This window comes from Poecilia mexicana, unplaced genomic scaffold (genome assembly GCF_051168715.1).
Source record: "Poecilia mexicana isolate PSO_F unplaced genomic scaffold, ASM5116871v1 scaffold_12, whole genome shotgun sequence".
Classification (NCBI taxonomy): domain Eukaryota; kingdom Metazoa; phylum Chordata; class Actinopteri; order Cyprinodontiformes; family Poeciliidae; genus Poecilia; species Poecilia mexicana.
In genome coordinates this window covers 205,758-230,451 of record NW_028263381.1, presented here as the reverse complement: position 1 = coordinate 230,451, position 24,694 = coordinate 205,758, and the positions used below count along the sequence as shown (strand labels likewise).

The 24,694-nt window shown below is 39.2% G+C and overlaps 2 protein-coding genes across 3 annotated transcripts in view; one reads left to right on the top strand and one right to left on the bottom strand.

Moving 5' to 3' along the window:
- Positions 1-2,861: 2,861 nt before the first annotated feature.
- Positions 2,862-5,247, top strand: minar2 (membrane integral NOTCH2 associated receptor 2). Its single transcript, XM_088010639.1, has 3 exons — positions 2,862-3,008; positions 3,323-3,571; positions 5,053-5,247. The coding sequence occupies exons 1-3, from the start codon at positions 2,862-2,864 to the stop codon at positions 5,245-5,247; spliced, it is 591 nt and encodes a 196-aa protein (XP_087866765.1).
- A 2,697-nt stretch (positions 5,248-7,944) lies between these two features.
- slc12a2 (solute carrier family 12 member 2) overlaps positions 7,945-24,694 on the bottom strand; it is an 87,128-nt gene continuing 70,378 nt past the window's right edge. For both annotated transcript variants that reach the window (XM_088010687.1, XM_088010688.1), the window contains exons 24-27: positions 16,247-16,333; positions 15,148-15,283; positions 12,084-12,151; positions 7,945-11,952 (exon numbers count right to left, since the gene is read on the bottom strand). In XM_088010687.1, the coding sequence (XP_087866813.1) occupies positions 11,817-11,952; positions 12,084-12,151; positions 15,148-15,283; positions 16,247-16,333 (427 nt within the window). In that variant the 3' untranslated portion in view covers positions 7,945-11,816. The remainder of the gene's footprint in view (positions 11,953-12,083; positions 12,152-15,147; positions 15,284-16,246; positions 16,334-24,694) is intronic.

Below are 24,694 nucleotides of genomic sequence, written 5' to 3'. Positions count from 1 at the left end.
AGGTCAGATCGTCATACACTTAGCACAAACTCACGGTGTTCTGTCAGATCAGCATACGTTGTCAAGTTGTACGCTTAGCTCAGATATGCATACGCTGTCATTACCATATGATTTTATTTAATCAGCAACATAGGATCATGACGTAGATCATCATACACTGCAGCTGGATGCCATACAGTTGTATGGCATCCAGCTGCAGCCAGACCTGCTTTAAACACACTTTGAAACCACGACAACGCATGTATATCCATCTAGTTATCACATTATGTCATATTATAAACAATTTAATGACTTATTTTCGTCATAACTTGTTGCGTATACTGACAACTCCACTGACGGTCGGACTTAATGCACATGCGCTGGCATTAAGTCAGCGCATGTATGCTATCCTGACAGCGTATGGTAATCTGATAGAACACCGGCTATATCTGTCAGACACGTCATTACCATAAGATTTAATTTAATCAACAACATAGAATCATGACGCAGATCGTCATACACTTTGTTATTAACAGTTGTATGGCATCCTGACTTAGCGGTTAAGTGAGTTTTACATGGTCGTGTGTTGTAGTTGACTCCAGCTGCAGCCAGACCTGCTTTAAATACACTTTGAAACCACGACAACGCATGTATATCTATATAGTTATGATTGAAAACAATTTAATGACTTATGTTCATCATAACTTGCTGCGTATGGTGAACTGACAACTCCTCTGACGGTCGGATTTCTTAATGCTTAATGCATGTATGCTAACCTGACAGCGTATGGCTATCTGATAGAACAACGGCTCTCAGTGAGTAACACTCCAGTCCTATCTAATAAGTAAAGAGCCGTGGAGAAGAATCGACTGTTTCTGAATGTCACATCACTATATTGCAGACTTTTGGACATAGCGTTGTCCCATATATGCGACAAGTCAGTCAACACCTCCGCACAATAATTCAGCACAGTGAGTGATAACATTTTTCATCACAATGCTTATGTGTCTCTGTACAGCTAGCTTTGCTAACATCATGTTAACGGAGCTTACCTTCTTTGAGCTACTTTTCTAAGTGACGAAAAAAGTTAGACGTTGTCTCCACCGTCTGTGAAAGCGAAGCGCTGCTGAGTTAGCTGTGGCCATCGGATTTCTTACTATTTATGCAGTGCTATTATATTACTGACGATTAGACAAACATTTTCTGCCGAGGATACCACTGCGCATGTCCTGGAGCGCCGCGCGCGAGTGAAAGGTGGGGAGGGGCGGGGGAGGGAGAGTAAAAGGTGAGGAGGGGAGGGGGGAGTAACAGAAACACTTAGTTGCTTGGATTTTAATCGGTGTGTTTTGCATCCACTGAAAACAAAAATGTTAACAAATAAAGTGGACTGAATGCTGTACGTTTAGTGATATTTTCACAGTTGCGGTCTTGACTGGTCTTGAAATAAAATGCCGAGTCCTCAGAGCCCGAGACCGAGACAAGACCGAGACCAAATGCGGTCTCGGTCCGAGACGAGACCGAGACCATCAAAAAATGGTCTTAAGACCGGTCTTAAGACGAAGACCAACTTCGAGTACCACAACACTGCTATATATATATATATATATATATATATATATATATATATATATATATATATATATATATATATATATATATATATATATATATATATATATATATATATATATACATGTTTAAATTTATCCACAAAATCTGCAATGTTAAGATGGTTATTTTATTCTCAGTTAGATAAGAATATATATATATATATATATATATATATTATTCAGTATTAATCATTATTTATTTGTGCCATTATTAATCTTTATTTATTAGTGTTTGTATAGTTATATAAATATGTATTGATATTACTAAATCATTTATTAAATAAATTATGAACAGCTGACAGCCGTGTGCTTTGTAATATAATCATCATACATCAATATCAGAATATTCCATTCCTATTCTATTGTTATAGCCACTAAGCATATTTAAATATGCTGAACTATGTATTAAAAACATACTTAAAAAATACAATTGTTTATAAATGTAGCTTTGATAGATGTTTGAATAAGGTTTCCAGTAACAAGCGTGTTATGATCGATTAAATGCGCTGATACGTCATTGTGCCTGCTAAACACATAACGCTGAGTGGAGTGGTGGACCGCTCCAAGATGGCCACCCTAAATCTCGTCAGCGACAATAGGCGAGAGCGGTCCATGAGGCGTCTATCCTTATATTATGTCTATGGTTATGGCGGCCATTGTCTGACGTCACTGTGAAAAGCGTTCTACTGGCTTCATTGACTTCCTACAGACTTCCGGGATGTTCCTACAGTGCACTCTAGTGGTGGTAAATTGTAAAGTCTTAGTTTCCACTAGGCTACATTTTCATTAACATAGAAAATACTCCATCAGTTCAGCGGTTTCTCTTTTGTGTATCTTTTCTGTCTTCTCAAACCTCCAGTCGGTTTTGGCAGATGGTCGATTGTACTGAGCCTGGTTTCGGTTCTGCTGGAGGTTTCTTCTTTGAAATGGGAGTTTTTCCTCTCCATACATGCTCAGTATGAGGGATTGCTGTAAAGTCAATGACACAAAGCAAGCGATTGTCTACTGTCACTCATCAAGGAGGAGTGAACCTGACACTATGGGGTTGACCTTGCTAACGCTCCCCTCTCTCTCCCTGTCTTTGCTTCTCTCTTGGCAGTATTACTTCTTTGTATCAGGTCTTCAGTGATAAGATTAGGTTACCTCACCTGCAAGTGATACAGCTTCATAAATATCTTGCTTTTCATGAATAATTGGCAAGTTTGCCAGCTAAAGTGAGCATGTGTATAGAAAGAGGCTGCAGGCAGATAAAGCAGTCACTGCAGACCAAAGATGGATATTTCTGTTCTACCCAACAACAATCACCCTGAAAAGTTCCTGCAGTTGGATGTTGGCATTTTGGATGCTACCCATGGCATGTTCCAGGTTGGAGCATTTGTTTCCAGTCAGAGACGATGGCAGAACCGGGTCTATTTACAGGTATGGAGCAACAGAGCTACCACTACTCTACAGCATGCTCCTTCCTCACAGTGACTTTGTGTGTAATATGTTGTTTTTATGAATGATTGGTCTTTCTATACTTAAAAAATATTTAAATCAAAGCGTGCATGTGAGGTCAGATGCTGATATGCTGATAAAACAGTAACTTTGTTGTTGCCTCAACTACATTAAAAGGTAGTTTAGGAGTTCAAGTTTAGGTTACTTTGTAAATTTATCTACAAAATCTGCAATGTTAAGATGGTTATTTTATTCTCAGTTAGATAAGAATAAAATAATTCCTTTTTTTCTGACAGCGGGAACAAACAACCCAACATGGAAGAAAAATTCCTCCATATTCAGAGGGCAGTCCTGTGGTGTTTGTGGACAGATATCTGGAGAAGCACATAACTCCAGTAACTCTGAAGTACAACATCAAAAGGAATCCTCTTTACATGGATATAAAATCCATCGACACGGCAGACAATGAAAGGTTTAAGCCTTCCTGGACCATCAAAGAATATGACACACAAACTATCCATGGCAACTTAACAGATTATTTGAAGGTATTTTGCAGTTAATGACAGAAACCAAGGGATTTTGCAGCCTATATAATCATAAACTATATGTTCATCTTTAATCTGAACAAAGGCAATAAAAGGTCAGCTCATTTGATCAACCTTTAGAACATTTCCACCACATTGAGTCAGCTTTTCACCTGTGATCCACATCTAAATGTTTAATTAGGAAGCAACTAGACTTCTTGGTAACATTTTATTTGACGGGATGTGTGTAAGACTGACATGACACCGTTATAAACATGATATAACAGTACCAACTTTACAATATTTTGTACTTTAATGCAAAGTTGGCATTTTCAAGGCAAATTTTAGAACAACTTTGCATTAAAAGTGTCATTATTTACCAAATGTCACTTCAGTCATAGACTGATGTCAGGCTCATGTTCATGACAGCTGATATGTCATGTTTATGACAGTGTCATGTCAGTATACGTACACCCCGTCAAATAAAGTGTTACTGACTTGTCTTGTTCAACTAAACTCAATGCAGTTTATCGATAGGGCCAATTCACAACAAAATATGCCTTATGAAATCACCTGGCAAGAAGAGGAAATGCTGCACTACAAGGTGTTCAAATATGGACCTAGAGCAGCTCTTCTGTTTAATGTAGAAGGCTTGATTCAATGCTCCTTTGAAGATGTGCATCAAATGTTTAATGTTTAGCTGAGTTTATTTGTTTTTGAACATAACCCAAAAGAAAAAAAATAAGCAAGTGCAAAACTTGTCAGATATGTAAAATATATTGTTTAAAAAGAAATAGGCAGAAGTAAGTGTATATTATTCCACATCCTCAACTGATTATATCATCTTCTTAAATTATCCATCCTATTGAGGTTGCAAGGAGTGCTGGTGCCTATCTCCAGGTGAAAGGTGGATTCACCATGGACAAGTTGCTAGCCCATTGCAGGACAGCATAGAGATGTGTGTGTGTGTGCATGCACACACACACTCATACACACGTCAGGAGAATTTAGAGACCAATCAACCAAGTTATGTCTTTGGATTGTGGGAGGAAGTCAGAGTACTTGGAGAGAACCCATGCATGCAGAGAGAGAACATACAAACTCCACACAGAAAGACCCCAGAACTGGAATTGAACCCAGGACCTTCTGAGGTCCAATTACCTTGCTTTTAAACTGTTAGAAGCCAAAAGGTGAAAAGTTGTCTGTGAGACAAGAGTCAACAAATCTACAATATGACCTTTAGAAAGAAGGCGATGCAATCTTTTTAATGAACATTTGAGGATAAGTCATAAACATAAATAACATTTCTTTTTATTTTCAAACTGAAATAACGTCTCTAAAGATAATTCACAACTCTTTGCCAAAAAAAAAAAATCTATTGTTTTCCCTTTTGCTTCTGTTGTTTGGTTGGTTAAAATTCCCAGGAACAAATTACTATGAAAAAAGTAGAAAATCACAGAAAAAATAATGATTGTTTTTTTCATTTTTGTCCCCCCATATAGGACACAAAAACACCCAAAGAGCTTGACTTTTGGCTTGAAGACCTGTACACTCCAGGATTTGACTCTCTGCTCAAGAGAAAAGAAGCAGAGCACAAGAGAAAAAGACTTTCCAAAATTGTTCTCTCAGTAATTTTGCTAATTTGTGCTTCTCTTATTGTCATAATAGTGCCTATTGTAGTTTTACAACATAGCTGATTTGGATGCAACTATTGTGCTATAATCAGCATCATCTACTCTAAAAGACAATAGGGGATGATACATTGTCCAAACTATCTATCCATCCATCCATTTTCTTTACACCCTTGTCCCTTAGTGGGGTCGGGAGGGTTGCTGGTGCCTATCTCCAGCTAACGTTCTGGGCGAGAAGCAGGGTCACCCTGGACAGGTTGCCAGTCTGTCGCAGGGCAACACAGAGTCAGACAGGACACACAACCATGCACACACACACATTCACACCTAGGGACAATTTGGAGAGGCCAAATTGTCCCTAGGATACATTGTCCAAACTATCTATCCATCCATCCATTTTCTTTACACCCTTGTCCCTTAGTGGGGTCGGGAGGGTTGCTGGTGCCTATCTCCAGCTAACGTTCTGGGCGAGAAGCAGGGTCACCCTGGACAGGTTGCCAGTCTGTCGCAGGGCAACACAGAGTCAGACAGGACACACAACCATGCACACACACACATTCACACCTAGGGACAATTTGGAGAGGCCAATTAACCTGACAGTCATGTTTTTGGATTGTGGGAGGAAGCCGGAGTACCCGGAGAAAACCCACGCATGCACAGGGAGAACATGCAAACTCCATGCAGAAAGACCGGGGCTGGGAATTGAACCTAGAACAAGGCAAGGCAACATTTCTACCAACTGTTCCACTGTGCAGCCCCCCAAACTATCTACCAAGATCTTACCTTAAAAATAACCAATATTTTTGAGGTAATGATTGGCTTTCTTTACTCATAAAGCCAATTGTGGTCCTACTTGCTATGAAATTTAAAATAAAATTTCGTAAAATTAAAATTTTGTCATACAAAACTGTAAAAGACATCTGTCTGCATTAAACTTACACACCACATCTTAGAGGAAGTGACCTTTTTCTCAAAACTAAAACTTATGGACATTTCAAAGTTTTTGAAGGTCAGCTTGCTCCAATCTTCTGAAAATTCCACTCCTGACTGAAGGATCAGTGAATATGTTCTTTTTAACAGGTCATGTGTAAAATGATTGTAATTGGCAAAAATGACAAAAGTACACAATACATATTATAGATAAGAAATGCAAAGGATAATAGAATCTATTCTAGTCAAATGTTTTATTACTTGCATACAAGAAAGGCAATGGGAGTCTACTCTTCTTCCTGCATGTTAAAGGAAGTGCTTTAGACAAACACATAACCATTAAAGACGATGCTTATAATGACTATTCTGGCTGCCTTTGTTTTAAATGGACAATTATTATGTAAATTGGATTTAAGTGTCATAAAGATAAAAAATTTTGTTGTGCCATTAAATTAATAGATTATATTGTGTTTCAGGGCTCTTTGAATCACTATAATTAATTTCACACACCTGGGTTAATTAGTTTGTCTGGTGAGCTCAATTAAAGGAAATCTGCCTATGAAGAATGTTCCACATTATTAAGCAGGTCACAGGTTTCAAGCATTGTGGGAAAGAGAAAGGATCATCATAGTTTAGTGCAGTGGACAAGATATGAAAACATTAGATATTTAACGAAAGCTGAAGCGTGAAGAGATTTGTGGCTGATTCAGAACAAAGGGGGTTTGTTCTGAATCAGAACAAACCCCCTTTTGTTTGTTCCATAATGAGGAAGGTTTCTGTTAGACAAATTCATTGGATTGAGAGAGCAGATGCTAAAATGTCCTTACAAAGCAGCAAAATTATTTGAAGCTGCTGGTGCCTCTGAAACCTCAAGGAGGAGGATCCTCCAGAGGCTTGTTGTGTACTATTCAGCCACCCCTAACCAGTGCTCACAAGCAGAAATGGACGCAGTGGGCCCAGCCATACATGAAGATTGATTTTCAAACAGACTTGTTCACTGATGACTGCTGTGCAACCCTGGATGGTCCAGATGGATGCAGTAGTGGATTGGTGGTGGATGGCCGCCACGTCCCAACATGGCTGTGACGTCAGCAAGGAGGTGGTGGAGTCATGTTTTGGGCCGAATTCATGGGGAGAGAGCTAGTCGGCCCCTTCAGAGTCCCAGAAGGAGTGAAAATTACCTCAGCAAAGTATATGGACTTTCTGACTGATCACTTTCTTTCATGGTTCAAAAAGAATAGCCCGTACCTTCTATGGGGAAAAGGGGAGAAACTCATGGTGTGGTCACCATCCTCCTCTGACCTCTGCCCTATTTGAAGTATCGTCAAGCAGAAGATCTGAGGGTGGGTTGCAGTTCATATCAAAACAGCAGCTCTAGGAAGGTATTCTGACATCTTGCAAAGAAATCCAAGCAGAAACTCACAAACTCACAAGTTCAATGGACGCAAGAATTGTGCAAGTGGGTCCAAAGAAGGGATCCTATGTTAATATGCAACTCTGTCTGTTAAGATGTTTTTGATTGAAATAGCTTTTGATTTTAGTACATCATTCAAAGAATGACTGTTTGCAGTTCTTTATAATCCATAAAACATTTAGAAAATCTGCTGTGCATAATAATATGGAACAGTGCATTTTGATTTTTTTTTTAAATAAAAAACAACAACATCTAATTGGGAGGTTTGTTCAGTAAAATTTGATTTATACTGTAATAGTTCATGACTTGAAAATTATACTGACCATCATTTGCATTGACCATTTAGGAAAATCTGAGAAAATATCACTTGCATAATAATTTGGAACACATATGACTCAAAAACGCAAACCAAAAACAGATGTCATTTGATTCATTTATTGCAATAAAGATATACAAAGTATTTGTAATCATAACTGTTAAAATGTTAGAAAAAACATATCTGTGACTGTTAACAGTACAGTGAATCAAATCATTACTACTTCAACCAGCCAGGTTGATTCCATCCATGTTTGTCAAAGCTTGGTATTGCTTTTTCTGATCTTAACCAGGTCTTTGTCTCAAAAGGCATCGAAAAGATAGTCAAAAAATACAATTTAGCTAAAATTAAAAGGCAAGCAGAATATTAACAGAAAAACATGCACAATAATTTTGTACTGAATCCAAAATATTACACAAGAAAAAAAAAGAAGAAATTCCAGATCTAAAATAAATACTTTCTTCATACTAAATGAAACATTATTAGATTATTTACAGGTTAGGCCATGTTAGTGGAAAGGAGGCCAATGTCTGCAGGTCTTTAGGATTGTGATTACTTTATTATGTTGGAAAACGTATTACCAGTCATTTTGGTTCTGGAATGAGCGGGTGACAGGGATCAGGCTAAGAAAGAATAACGTTGGATTATGATCTCAGAAACGCTGCCTTAAATCTGAAATATTAAATGACTTCTGATCTGTGGAACAGAGCATTGGAATATTCTCCAATACTCTTTATAACCTATTAATTAAGAGAACTGATCAAATCAATAGGCACAAACCCCTGTTTGTAAAAGTTAGGTTTTGATCAAAATGTGACATATCAAAGATAAAGATTTCCTATAGGTCAGACTGACCGATATATGTATGTGTATATGCTGAATATATGTCTATATATCTTCTTTAACATATAAATACAGAATAATGTATGTGTGTTTTCTTCAGTGTTGCTCTAAAACAGAAGGGAGAGTGAAGGCTCACAGTATGGCAATGAACATAAAGTCACATCTTTATTCTGTTTAATACACAAAAGTGATTTCAAACATCAAATCTAATTTCTCTTTGAGTACAGGCTTAAATAAAGTCCAGCTTGTTCTGTGCATTCATTTGTATATTCTTCAATTAGTTCATATTGAAGGCTCAATGGACATTTATAGAATTCACCATTAACAGCTCAAAATAGCCTGATGTGTACAGCAGCTAGCTGGGATGGATAATTATCATACTGCTTATGATAACTGGGGAAAATGATTGACAAAAACTTACTTATGGTCATAAGGATAAACTTGATTATGTTTGCAAAAACTATAAATAATATAATTGCAGTTGTTACTATTGCTGTTTGAGCTGTTGGTTCCATGGCAGTATCAATCAATATCATTACATTTCAAAATGTGAATGCAGTTATTGCATGCTGTTCAGTACCACAACTGCACTACATAATGGACCTGCTTCACTGTTTGGTAATGGGCATCTTGGCTTTACAATAGTTTGGATTTGTGGGGATATGAATGAAGGGACAGATGTATCACTAAGACCGGTGAAGAACACATTTTGTGAACTGCATCTGTTTGAGTGAAAGTCTGATTTTTAAACAAACTTAAAACTAATTCTGAAAGGTCTAGAACGTTCCACTTTGATAGAACAGTCCTCAGAGTGGGAATGCTTCCTAAAGCTTCCCCAAACACAAGAAATGAGCTGGGAAGTTTGTTCCTTCCCCCAAACAGAAAGGAACCACCTGTCTTCAACATTGGAAAGTTTTCCATAGACAAACAGGAACATCCTCTCTCACTCCTACGGATGGGTGTAATAATAGTAAAGGTGCTTTGCTGATTTCTCAGGACAAAGTGTCTGGAACAGTGTGCAGGAGAAGCACAGAAGGATGAGTGATAAAGATCTTATTGCTGTCTATGTGGAAAATACATGAGAATAAAGCAATAAAAAAAATAAAATAAAAAAATCTGCTCACTCAGAAGCCGGACTTCATAATAAATACATTACATTCCACTAACCTAAGCATTGGTTGACATTCTTCATAAATTGCATACAATCAGTGAAAACTAAACTTGTTTGAAAAAAAAGAAGACATGAGTAGAAGGGCAAATCAAAACAGAACTGAATTTGACTTTAATGTTGTAAGCCATCTCTTATCTAAAACAACATTGATCAGCAAAATTAGAAGCTGTTCATCTGACGACCTAAATCGCTTTCTATAGTCGAACAACCTGCAAAGTCACATTGATTCTCTCATCTGGAAATCCAATGACTTATTTACTTTAGTCAACATTTACTTAACAGAATTTGAGGTGAAAGGTATCTGCTCACTAACTCCTGACCTACTCTATTTTTTAATTTGACAGCAGAAGTACACCATTAAAACTGTACTTATTCACTTCTAATGATTGCATAAGCAATAGATGTACATTTATTAAGTTTATTTAGTAAAAACTTTTAAAAATCAGCCAAACTTTACTTCTCCAAGCATAAACTACAGTTCTACGAGCTTTGTGTTCTACAGTTGACCTATTTTTCACACCTCAGAGCAGAGAAGTTCTATATGGCTTTTCATGGAACAATGGTACTGCTGCTTGGAGCCAATGGAGGATTGTTGAAGGTTCCCATCAAATGAAGCAAGGCTCCACTGCACAGAAAACTACTGGACTGGAACTTCAGCTCAACTGCTCAAATGCATAGAGGTACATCATCACACTCAGTCAAAACATATTCTGGATGTGGGGAGGTGTGAGCTCTGTGAGACCAGGAGGACAACACTCCACAGTGCAGCTTGATGGGAGCAAAGGAGCCCAGTAGGCTTGTCAGCCTACATCAGTATACATCAGTGCCAAATATTACAGTCAGCGGACAGAGCACTTCAACAGCAATGTGCAGTTAAAAACCAGAGCACACCAAATTCAACGACACTACAGATGGATGCATCTACATTACAAACGAGCTGAGACTGAAGACAAACCACGGATTGCTTCCACATTTATCCACAAATCACACAGCCAGTATGGCTTTGGAGAAAGGAAAGCATCATTAAGGCAAGGTTTTAATTAGGTCGTTGAAGAGAGTAGAGTCTTTAGAGGGGAAGAACAGAAACAAACATTACTCAGCAGCTTCCAACCAACAAGGCTGGAAGCCTCTTTGCTAACTGTTTGCATGTTTAATTTAAAAACAAATACAATCTGATGCAGGCACTGGACCCAAACAGTCAACTGTGTCCAATAACAGGCTATTGAAAATGATCAACAGCTTTACAATGGAAGACCAGCAGGGCTTTGAACCATAAGCAGATTAGAAAAATCTAAAAACAAAAAGACAGAAAGGCTTCACCCCCAAATCTAAACTGATTTAACTAAGAAAGAATCACCATAAATGCATTAAAATTATTACTTAACCGCCAATAATATGGGTCATATTGTTTATCTGATTAGAGATTCAACTAATTTCATCAGATCCGACCAAAAGGCACATCTGTAAGGCTTCAGAATGTGTTGTTCTCTCCAATGTCTAAAACAAATGACTAGGTGATTATTGCTAACAGACGTGGCAACTGGTCCTAATAACTTCAAGATATTCCATACCATGAGAACAAAAAATCACAAATATTATGAATGCCTGAATTACAGCCCAAGAGAAAATAATTTGAACAGAAATGACAACTTATGCACGAAAGTTGAAAAAAACTAAAGCTACAAAAAAAAAGAGGAAAATTTGGAATAAATAGAAAAGAAAGGAGCCAAGAGGGCAACCTTACCAATAATTTCCACCCTAACCCTGAAATTCCTTCATCAACGTCTCAACCAGTATCACTTCCTTCTTTAGATCAACAGTGGCTGTGTTTTCTACAGTCTCTGGAGTGTGATGGTGCACCTTTTATTTTGGGATTTAACTGGAACATGTGTGTGGCTTTGCTATCAGCCGCAGAAGTGAATGTGAGACTTAAAAACGCAGGATTTTTCCCTGTGCTAACACTAAGAGTAGAAGGTGAGGACGCTCTGGTGGTTGCCACGCACGAGGAGGATGGGGGGCAGGTCCTTAGACAGCACCTCCAGCCAGGCCATATAGAGGGCACTAGAGACTGCGCCCTTCCGAGCTAATGGCAGGCTCCTGGAGAGAGGAACAACAGTTAAAACAAAGATCTAGCTCTTTCATATTTGGGCGACAGCGTTGGAATGGACACACTATCACATTCATGAAGTGGCGCTACAACAGACGATCAATGGTGAATGCAGGCTTACATGACGATGAGGTTGGCAGTGCTGGAGTGTTCCTTCAGTAGCTCATTGAGCCTGATCTGACGATTGGTCTGGAGAACAAATACAACACACAGTTAGAAACATTCCTCTAACAGGGGTCTCAAACTCCAGTCCTCGAGGGCCACTATCCTGCAACTTTTAGATGTGCCTCTGATGCGCCACACCTGAATAGAATAATTAGGTCATTAGCAAGGCTCTGGAGAACTGATCTACACAAGGAGGAGGTAATTAAGCCATTTCCTTCCAGTGTTTTGTACCTGTGCCACATCTAAAAACTGCAGGACAGCGGCCCTTGAGGACTGGAGTTTGAGACCCCTGAATCTAGATCACCGCACTCAGACTCAGGGTGTGGGGGGCAGGACAATCTCACAGATGGAAACAGATGCATTTCATCATGCCTTTTTGATGCTGTACTTCTTTATGCATTCTCTGCTAATTGCATAAGCTGTGGTCATTGTTGTAGAATGATCTGTAAATACAACAATCATCCAGGCTCTTCAAATGTCAGTGTCATGTGAAGACGTGGAGAAAACAACTGACGGCTAATGATTCAGTTTGAAGCTTTGCAGTGATTTTAGCAGCTAGAACCGAGAACAGTTGTGACTGCAGGCAGTATATTACAAGTTAGGTGGGTTGCCAGGCTTTACACGGCCCCTTCCCCCTCCAGGCTAAGTGTGTGTTTATGTTTTCATTATACACAAAGAAAAAAAAAATCACAATTCCTTAGTATGGCTTATTTTAAAATAAGCCATACTGCAAGTGATGAGCATATCTCTGGCAGGGCAGAATAGTTCCTGACAGATGGGTTTATAGTTGATGAATTGAAGCAGAGAGCACGCACCAGTCACACCGCTTGGTATCTCTGGCATTGGCCGCCTCGCACACCGTCGCGGTTTGATCACCGAAGTTTACCTTGGTGCAGACTGCCTCATAATTGTGCATGACGCTGGTTTTATTTTTTTATTCTTATTTTTTGAGTGACACGATGCATTAACGGCACCATATCAAATGTTTTGTCAACTTAGTGAGGCAGCAGTGCTGCATGCGGAAATCAGAAAAACCTTTTCCCTAAAGCTCAGGCAACCAAAACAGTCTCTGTCTCTGAAACTCAATAGACATGAAATAGAAGACCTACTTTAGTAGCTCTTCCATTTCATGGAAAAGCTACTCAATAGACATAAATCATGTCTATTGATTTATGTCAATATTTATGTCAATATATATTGACATAAATATGTACATTTATATATATAGTTTGCTGTATCCAGCAAACTGTCCCTCTGCTGGATACAGAGGGACAGTTTGTCCTGCATGACATGCAGGGCTGGTTGTTAGAATTATCATGCAGGGCTGATGCATGATAATTCATGCAGGGCTGGTTGTTAGAATTACTGTTATCTTTCTTACATAAGTAGTTTTAGTTTAATATATGATTAAGTTGTTTTTCCATTTTGTTCTCTCTTAACCTAGAGAAGAGGAATTTGTTAAACTGTGTGTAAGAAGAGGTCTTCCTGTGATACTCCTAGTTGTAAAACTGTCTGTGTGTAGAACTTAGTTCTGTTTTACCCCTTTCCTTGTTATCAGAGTAGCCCCCCCTTCTGTTATGATTACCTTCCCACATTACATTTACACCCGTGTAAAACTCACTTAACCGCTAAGTCAGGACGCCATACAACTGTTAATAAAGTGTATGACGATCTACGTCATGATCTATGTTCCTAGCATACATGCAGTGAGTACCGTGCCTGCCCATGCGCCTTAAGAAGTCCGACCGTCAGTGGAGTTGTCAGTTCAGCATACGCAACAAGTTATGACGAAAATAAGTCATTAAATTGTTTATGACATAATATGATAACTAGATAGATATGCGTTGTCGTGGTTTCAAAGTGTATTTAAAGCCAGTCTGGCTGCAGCTGGATGCCATACAACTGTTAATAACCAAGTGTATGATGATCTACGTCATGATTCTATGTTGCTGATTAAATAAAATCATATGGTAATGACAGCGCATGTCTGAGCTAAGCGTACGACTATCTGACAACGTATGCTGATCTGACAGAACACCGTGAGTTTGTGCTAAGCGTATGACGATCTGACCTGACAGAACACCCGTTCCTTGTTCTTGTAATGCTCTGTGTACACTGCATCATTATTTAATTTAATTATGTACGTTGATATTTAAATTAACAAATAACTAAAACACAAGAACGAAAGAGCACGCAGAGCATGCACATTGCTCTTTGATTGTTTTTGTTCAAAGTGGCAGCTGTAATGTCTGCCATGGTGTCGACTACCTGGCTTCATGTACTGGGAGAGAGAGTGAAAACAGTCATGATGAGCGCCTTCTGTTTGGTTACTACTTGCTTGTTGCTCCTTGGTCAGTGTTCGTAGTTGAGCATTATTTACCGTCAGGGCATTGCCTCAATTGCTATGTTTAATGGTGCAACAGTGGTGGTTTCTTATATGAGCAATATGGGCAAATGCCCAGGGTGCTATGTTTTTAGGGATGGCACGAGACCATCACACATTGTAACACAGAAATGGAATATTTAATATTGGTAAAATGTATTAAGTATTTAATATCTAGGTGTTTTTATGGGAATATGGATCTTTCAGATTATTTTGAGAAGCAATTTTGATCATATTTTACATTTTATTGTGTCATGTAGCATGGACCGCTGGTCTTGGTCTTGACTCAGTCTCGACTTCCCTCGGTCTTGGTCTTGACTTGGTCTCGGACCCTAAAAGTCTTGGTCTTGTCTCGGTCTCGATACACTCTGGTCTTGGTCTTGACTTGGTCTCGGACCCTAAAAGTCTTGGTCTTGTCTCGGTCTCGATACACTCTGGTCTTGGTCTTGTCTTGGTCTCGGGTTAGGTGGTCTTGAACACAACACTGGTATGAGAGGTTGTTTCAACCTCTCATGCAAAGACTTTTGCATGGTAAAATAATGAAATAAAAATATTTTTGCAGCATTTTCCTTCTAAACCGGTGAATCAGAGTGTGTGTGCCGTGTGTGTTGCAGTAAATCAGAGAGTGGGTGCAGACCTTGGCGCGGTACAGTTCCAGCTCGTTGTCTGTGATTCTCCAGGGTTCGCTGTTTTTCAACCTCTCAGCTGCCTCCAATTCCATGTTGTCTTCCTTCAGCCGATAAGGCTCAACCATCTCCTCAAAGGTTGCCACACTGAGTCAGAACACAGACTTCCTGGTTAACAACATGATATAAGCTGCAGACTTCCTGGTACAGCCACAGTTACCCGAATGTGACATCTGTACAACAAAAAAGCCACACTGGCTTCTGAGTGGGATTGGATGATATTCTTAGAATGTAGGTTTAAATAATAATTTATGAGCAGTGATAAGCCATCGGCCATGTCAACAAACACGACAAACAGGAAACCAATCTGCTGCTTTTTGATGTCCCTTAATGAAGACCAACTTAAAATGATAAGTGAAAACATGTTCTGTCACACTTTTTTTACAACTAGGAATTCTGGAGGATCCAAAGTTTAGTTTGAGCTTGTTGTCAAAATACCTCTTTGCTGGTAATCAATGATGATGTATTTTCACCACCAGATGGCAGCAGTGAGCTGAACATTTTCTAATGAAACTGACTTCTAACACACTAGGTTTAAAAACATTTAAACAGCTGGAATCTGTGAACAACAAATATCTAAAAGAAGACAAAAATGTATTCCTGTTTTTTAGAGAAAGGTGCTGTTTTTTTTCTCTGCATGTTGTCTGTGTGACGTCAGTGGGAACAAAAATAATGTATACGTTTGACATTCTAAATGTTTAAAAAGCCTCTTCTATCCCCATTTATGTGAACAACCTGCAGAATGTTGAGGTAAAACTATTGATCAGATGAGACCAAGCTCAAGTAAGCACATGTTTGGTGTGGCCTTTATTGTTGCCCAGTTTTGAACTTGGCTTTAACTCATTCAGTCTAAAGCATCTTTTAGAAAGTCAACCACATAACAAAAGCTCTAATTATTTCAAAGTTTGCATCTTCAGAAAATGTTGAGTGGATGAGACTTTGAAAGTAGAGTCAGACTTTAGAAGTGACAGTCAAGTACAGATGAAATGTTCAGAGGAAGGCGAGATGATGGTGAGGATGACATGAAAACGACTGAAAGAGCGAACTTACTGCTCCTTCTTGGGCTTGGTGTTGATGTCCCCCAGCACGGTGATGTCAGAGAAGTCTATTCTGAACTTGCTCAGTAGAGTTGCCATCCTGTAAAAAAAAGTCAGAGTTGTAGGTTTTATGCTTTGTTGCTCAGAGCAGCAGAGTTTTATCTGGAACCGGAGCTAATTTCTTTCTGCACTAACTTCAACAGAGCAAAATTCCTGACAGAGTGAGGCATCCTGTGTGCTGCACAGCACCTTTGTGTTATCACTTCTCTGCAGGGGTGAAAGTAAGGGGGCACGGTAGGGTACTGCGTACCCCTAAAAGATTTAGCGGGGGTACACAGAACCTGCAAAAGAGAGGAGCGGCTGTCAGCTGTAAAGATGATTCTTTACAGCCGAACTTCACAGAGAACTCACGGGTTCACTGTGCAGCCGTGAGTTCACCCACTAATCAGCCGTGACTGATTAGTTTTTCAAGAACAATCTAAAACCTGACTTAATCAGTTAATAAATAACTTTTTTCCCATTTCATATTGTTTCTGAACTGTTCGTGCTTTGCTAGAGCAGCGGTGCGATATGTCGATCGCAGAAGGTTTTGAGTCGATCTCGGCATTAGGTGAGATATATATATATATATATATATATATATATATATATATATATATATATATATATATATTTTTTTTTTTTTTTTTGTACCCCCAAGAAATTAAAACTACCTTCACCCCTGCTTCTCTGCCATCAACAGCTAATAATGCACATGTTGAATATTTCATGTCTTTACACTGACAGCTGGCATAGCGACTTTACAGTGGTAGCACCCAGTCTGTAGCTCCTGTCTACTTTCTTTTCGCACAATTTCAGCTTGAGGGAAAACTTGAGGTGCACAGCACACAATTAGAATGGAAGCAAACAGCAGTGGATGGTCCCTAGGGGATGCTGGGGCACCTTCCCAAATGTGCAGAGTAAAAAATAATCTAAAAATGATCATCAAAGCCTATTTTCCTTAATAATGTATGCCTAAATGAAATCTGAATTATTTACACATCATTTCCACCAATCAAGTTATTGTGAATTTCCCCTGATAGTCTGTCCTGGGGTGCTGGCTCTACCAACCCAGAAGAGAAACTAAATAACTGTGAAAAAGGCTGCTCAAGTGCTGAGGCCCTTTAAGGGGGCGGAGCTTAGAGCACATGTGGATCAGCAAGCAGATGAAAAAAGGAAGAGAAGAAAAGGAAGGAGCCGAGAGTTACCAATCACATTTGTGTAGTTTAAGTTACCTTTTTATTTTCGATGCGTGTGCGTGGAATACAAAACCACACTGTTACGCCAAAATAAAGACTGAACAGCAAGTGCAGGTTGGACCAACTGATGTGCGACTGGTTTCTTTGGGGTTCTGACCGGACTCACCACAGTGATTTTAATAGCCATTGTGGCTACTAGGGGAAAATGATAAACATTTGACCTATCAGCACTGCTGAATTTAATGTCTTTGGGCCATCTGAATTTCACCCCTTGCAATAGAAGATGCTGAAAAGTTTTGTGTTGATGGTGACAATTGCAGGTAAACAGCAAAGCTAGGCCGAATTCTCCATCTCAAGTAACAGAGGATTTTTCAAATGGCAGGTAAGCTGGTGGTCAGTGCGTTTTATTACTCTTAGTTTCCATGCCGCTCTGCTCTGTTTCACCGTTTACTTTTTTTGCTGCCATCATTTGTTTTTTGCTGATTATCAGTTATGAACATTGCGGTAATTTATAGATGTTTACGTTTTTCTGGTTAGCATAATATTAATGCTGATCTGGATAAATGTTGCTAAGATTTCTTTTTTTTGGTTAATGATAATGCTCTTGTTGAGTTTCTGTGCTTTCATAATAATGTTAATGTTTGGATGATATAGTTATGTTTGCTGTTTCAAATAGAGATGTGCCGATCAGGTTTTTTCCTCCCGATACTGATACCGATCACCCATGAGGGCCAATCACCGATACCGATCACCGATACCGATCACATAATAAATTTTTTTTTTTTTATCATAAACACTACCGGTTATATGTGGAAAAAGGAACCATGAATTCACCTTAATTTAGACAAAAACTTGTTTTTAATAAGTTTTTTCAAGAAGAAAACTAAACAAAACAGGCATTGTGCAAATTGTACTGCTATTGATAATACTATCTTTAACAGATTGATAACATATGAAGGCTCTGAAGAGGCTAAATCAGGGGTCCCCAAACTTTTTCCTGCGAGGGCCACATAGCTGTTCCTTTCTCTGGTCGGGGGCCGGTCTTAGTTTTTGGAGAAAGAAACCTTAGAAAATTCTTGTCGACAGGGGTGGGGGGGTTGAGGGGGAGGGCTGTTCTGTCTTTGAAACTGTCGAGCGGGGGAGGGGGGCGCAACGACACATTCGCGCTTTTAGATAGATTTTTACCCAGAATGCAAATGGAAAAAACCGTGAGTGAAACGGTGACTGGGACTGACTAGTATATATTCCATTGAGGGAAAGTTAGTTTCACATCTGCTCAAGCCCCCTGGTGGTTGAAGAAAACTCCACATATAAACCGGAAAATACAATATATGAAAAAAAAAACACTGAATGGTCTCTGGTATGAGGAGGCGGGCCGGATCCAGCATTGTTCAGGGGGCCGGACCAAATGGTGTGGCGGGCCGGATCTGGCCCGCAGGCCGTAGTTTGGGGACCCCTGGGCTAAATAATGCAAAGAGCCAAAATAAAACCTCTCAACATTGCCAAAAAAATTCAAGTATAAAACTTAACATTCAAAGGCAAAAACAGGTTCCATTACAATAAACAATCCAGAGTTACTGAATGAAAACTTCCTGATAGCATGGCGGCTAGCTGATTACTGCTAGTTCTGAGTGGCTGTTTCTGACTGAGTGGAGTAATTATGCAGAACAGGGAGGAGATCGATTATTTTTTTAGAGATTATCTGTCTCATGTTAGGACAGCGAAAGTTTTAATACATATGTAAAATTAATTTTTTTAGGTTAGATGCTGCAGCTTCAAACAGAGATTCGGTGTGAGAGTCACTACCAGGTGGAGCAAAAGCAAAGCTCTATGAGGGGCCGTTTAGGACAAAATTTACGTTTTGTCTCTCACACACTACCAAAAACTCTCGCACACTCAAAAAAATTATGTTTGTCTCTCACACACTACCAAAAACTCTCGCATACTCCAAAAAAATAGCCACGCACACTCAAAAAAATTACGTTTCGTCTCTCACACACTACCAAAAAGTCTCGCATACTCCAAAAAAATAGCCTCGCACACTCAAAAAAATTACGTTTCGTCTCTCACACACTACGAAAAACTCTCGCATACTCAAAAAAATTACGTTTTGTCTCTCACACACTACCAAAAACTCTCGCATACTCCAAAAAAATAGCCACGCACACTCAAAAAAATTACGTTTTGTCTCTCACACACAAACGTTAACTTTCTCGCTCACACACACTACTACCAGCTCGCTCACATACACTACCAGCTCGCGCACATACACACAGCTCGCGCACATACACACAAACGTTAACTTTCTCGCTCACATACACTACTAACAGCTCGCACACACACACAGACGTTTATCTCTCACATACACAAGACTAAAGTTGAACACACACACACAGTACTAAGACTCGTTTTTTGAATGTGTGAGAGCGAGACTCTTTGAATGTGTGAGAGTTGTCACGGAAGAGGCGGGGCATAATTTTTGGATCAAACTGCGCATGCGTAGATCCTAAACTATAAGTTTCGATTGTTGACTCACTGTATGTTCTATTACTTAGTATATTTGTGCTTTTAAATATATATAGAACGTTTAACTTTCTTGTAGATTAAATGTGCTATAGAAATAAATGAATCTGATTGATTGATTAAAAATAGCAAAATTGCTGTAGTACAATCTGTCCACTGGGTGCCAGCATTACAGGAATTATTAAGAGGTCTTGTGAGAAATTCTGTTCCCCCTGTGACGGGAGCGCGCATTGCAGCCAGAGACGCGGATCCGGTGAATATGACCATTTTCACGGCGCTTCTGATCGATTTCTCGGTAAAAACTACTCATATGATCATGTCAATGTGTAACTTTCAGTTTAATCGGCAGCTATCAAAATAAAAATACATACATAAATAAACGAGGTCTGGTGTGGAGGTCTTTTTTCGCTGTTTTGTGTTATTTTGAAAGCGAAGAAAATCGATCTTTTTTCAGCTTTTGTCTCGTAAGCCTGACAAATAAAAGTCAGTCAACAAACACAGGTTCCCAACACGTAGTGTGCATTTATAATTTTTCATTTCTGATGAAGGAGGAAGGAGATTAATATACCTGCAAGATCTTTTACTTTGTTTTCAAAATATTTGCACTATGTTTGACATTTGTCCTTAACATAGTTTAATATAAGGTAGCTATTGAAAGATAGTTTCAATATATTTATATATATTTAAAGCACAAATATACTAAGTAATAGAACATACAGTGAGTCAACAATCGAAACTTATAGTTTAGGATCTACGCATGCGCAGTTTGATCCAAAAATTATGCCCCGCCTCTTCCGTGACAACTCTCACACATTCAAAGAGTCTCGCTCTCACACATTCAAAAAAAGTCTCACTCTCACACATTCAAAAAACGAGTCTTAGTACTGTGTGTGTATGTTCAACTTTAGTCTTGTGTATGTGAGAGATAAACGTCTGTGTGTGTGTGCGAGCTGTTAGTAGTGTATGTGAGCGAGAAAGTTAACGTTTGTGTGTATGTGCGCGAGCTGGTAGTGTATGTGAGCGAGCTGGTAGTGTATGTGAGCGAGAAAGTTAACGTTTGTGAATGTGCGAGCTGTTAGTACAGTGTATGTGAGCGAGCTGATAGTGTGTGTGTGAGCGAGAAAGTTAACGTTTGTGTGTGAGAGACAAAACGTAATTTTTTTGAGTGTGCGTGGCTATTTTTTTGGAGTATGCGAGAGTTTTTGGTAGTGTGAAAATGCGCAGCAAAAGAGAAAACATGCAAACAAAAGAAAAGACACCCCCCCGAATCAAATGCAGCAAACAAAAAAGAAAACACCCCCGAATTAGAAAACACCCCCGAATCAAATGCAGCAAACAAAAAAGAAAACACCCCCGAATTAGAAAACACCCCCGAATCAAATGCAGCAAACAAAAAAGAAAACACCCCCGAATTAGAAAACACCCCCGAATTAAATGCAGCAAACAAAAAAGAAAACACCCCCGAATTAGAAAACACCCCCGAATTAGAAAACACCCCCGAATTAGAAAACACCCCCGAATTAAATGCAGCAAACAAAAAAGAAAACACCCCCGAATTAGAAAACACCCCCGAATTAAATGCAGCAAACAAAAAAGAAAACACCCCCGAATTAGAAAACACCCCCGAATTAAATGCAGCAAACAAAAAAGAAAACACCCCCGAATTAGAAAACACCCCCGAATGAAATGCAGCAAACAAAAAGTGTTGAAAACGGAAGTGCTCCAGACCACTATGGGGAGTCTAACAAAAAATAGCTGTGTCCGAATTCAGGCTCTGCATCCTTTCAAGGGCCCTGAGAAACTGATCCTTCGAAGCATAGACATAATAAAAGAGTACACCCTCCCCCCCACGATTGGCTGCTCCGGCGCAAATACACTTTGCTTTGCTCAACCAAAACAGCAGAAGATGCCTTCAGCACTGCGGAATATTGTTGATCGGATCGACGGACTACTGACGTGAGGGCTCGACAGACTTTTCGCAAGTAAGATGGACATATTACTGTGTATTTTTGTGATTAGAATATTACTATACTGTATTTATGTCCACTGGCGAAATACCAGCTAATGCTAGCTATAGTGCTTGGTGTTCAGCCCCCGCTCTGACAGCTAACCGAGATTCCGTAAATCTTAAAATGTTTCAGTCATTCTCCAACATTTAGATTATCTGATACAAGAGCCTACTATAGAAATGAAACAATATTATAAAAATCATAACATTCACCAGCAAAGTTTACACAGATGACAATGGCTATTATTTAATTATTTAACTCAGTCAACGTAAGATAACTCGAAAATGTCCCGTTTTTGTTTTGAAGGTTTCCTACGACCTGAGGAAGAAGGGAGAGACAGATTCACTGCACAGCACGGATGAATCTCGTATCGGATTTTGGACCCAATCTCAGCTGCTGAATCACTCTTAAACCAGAACTCGTAGGCTGGAAAACATTATATATATATATATATATATATATATATATATATATATATATATATATATATATATATATATGTGTGTGTGTGTGTGTGTGTGTGTGTGTGTGTGTGTGTGTGTGTGTGTGTGTGTGTGTGTGCGTGCATAATCATGCATAGCCTAATGTATATTATTCAGTATTAATGATTATTTATTTATGTTTGTATACTTATATAAGTATGTATTGATAAGACGAGAGCGGTTCGTTAGGCGTCTGTCCTTTTATTATGTCTATGTGAGAAACGGCCCGATCTACAGAAGACGGATCCTTCGAAGGCCACGAATATGGACGACCAGAAGAGAGAAGCTGTAGCCTCCGGCTAGCTGCCTAGCCTCCATCTCGGCGTTATGTTGCTTAGCAACCGTGACAACGTGAAGCACAGAGCAACGAAGTAAAAAAAACGGACTCAGTTGTTTTTTACTCTTTATTTCTGTATTATTCTTCACCTTTTGTAATAAAGGTTGTTCCATAGTAAAAAGAAAATCTGTCTGATTCTAAAATGTTTAATGTATACAAGGGATATTATTCATTTTCAAATACTCTCCAGATCTCAGGTAGTAAGACATTACAGTTAAATAAACTATGTTTGAAGGCTTAACTTTAATCAGTCAAACCCATTTGCTCAGGAATAAATTAAATACTTTATTAATATCTACATGGAGCGCCCGGCCAGCTGACAGCTTGCGAGTGAAGCTGGCTGTTAATGCAGCGGGAGAAGACATCTCCGAAAACGTCGGAGCAATATTGGAAGTAGGTGATTTATTAATGAACCGAGCAGATATTTCAGATCTATACATCTACATTCTCGCCTAAAAACATTGTAAAAAATAAATTTGTGTAATTTTAAGTGTAATACAGCAAAAATTATTTTGTCGCCATTGCTGCTTTTCTGAACACCCGCTTTAAAGGATGCAGAGCCTGAATTCGGACACAGCTATTTTTTGTTAGACTCCCCATAGTGGTCTGGAGCACTTCCGTTTTCAACACTTTTTGTTTGCTGCATTTAATTCGGGGGTGTTTTCTAATTCGGGGGTGTTTTCTTTTTTGTTTGCTGCATTTAATTCGGGGGTGTTTTCTAATTCGGGGGTGTTTTCTTTTTTGTTTGCTGCATTTAATTCGGGGGTGTTTTCTAATTCGGGGGTGTTTTCTTTTTTGTTTGCTGCATTTAATTCGGGGGTGTTTTCTAATTCGGGGGTGTTTTCTTTTTTGTTTGCTGCATTTAATTCGGGGGTGTTTTCTAATTCGGGGGTGTTTTCTAATTCGGGGGTGTTTTCTTTTTTGTTTGCTGCATTTGATTCGGGGGAGTTTTCTAATTCGGGGGTGTTTTCTTTTTTGTTTGCTGCATTTGATTCGGGGGTGTGTCTTTTCTTTTGTTTGCATGTTTTCTCTTTTGGTGCGCATTTGCACCTGTCGGCCACCGTATGTGTGAGAGACAAAACGTAATTTTTTTGAGTGTGCGAGTTTTTGGTAGTGTGTGAGAGACGAAACGTAATTTTTTTGAGTGTGCGTGGCTACTTTTTTGGAGTATGCGAGAGTTTTTGGTAGTGTGTGAGAGACGAAACGTAATTTTTTTGAGTGTGCGTGGCTACTTTTTTGGAGTATGCGAGAGTTTTTGGTAGTGTGTGAGAGACAAAACGTAAATTTTGTCCTAAACGGCCCCTCATAAAGCTCCGTCTGTGAAATATTACTACCTGTAGCGTAGCAGCGGTTCAACAGGAGAGCAGAACCAGCGTCTTACATCGCAGCTTGAAGACTTAAATAATTTTCCAGGTTATTTGTTTAGCTTTCTGACCGTCATGCTAATCCGGGTGAGTGTTTGTAGCTGTGCGCTGCTTTACCTGCTATCTGATCGCGCCGTATGTCTTTTTTACTGCAGTGAGCCTCGATGTAGCCAAACTCCGTCAAGTATGGCTTTGTTTTTATGCCATATTAGATTCGTTGTGTTGATGCATTTTGACGTGCTTCAATTTTCCACCGCAACACGCAAACTTCCCCATACACTCAGTGCGTTATAGTTCCACATCACTTAGGATTTGTTGCTGCGCGTTTGCGCAGTGTGAAGGAAAGAGGAGACCAGCTGCACAGGCAGGCTGCGAAATGATGATCGGTATCGGCAACAAGAGCCAATGATCACCGATCATGCACTTTTTCACAAAAATCGGCCCGATTATGATCGGTGACCGATCGATCGGCACACCTCTAGTTTCAAATGATCGATCTGATGGCTGT

Coding starts and splice junctions, on each gene's coding strand:
- minar2 (XM_088010639.1), top strand. CDS start 2,862: ATGGATATTTCTGTTCTACCCAACAACAATCACCCTGAAAAGTTCCTG. Junction 3,009..3,322: donor AGAACCGGGTCTATTTACAG/GTATGGAGCAAC, acceptor TTTTTCTGACAG/CGGGAACAAACAACCCAACA. Junction 3,572..5,052: donor ACTTAACAGATTATTTGAAG/GTATTTTGCAGT, acceptor CCCCCCATATAG/GACACAAAAACACCCAAAGA.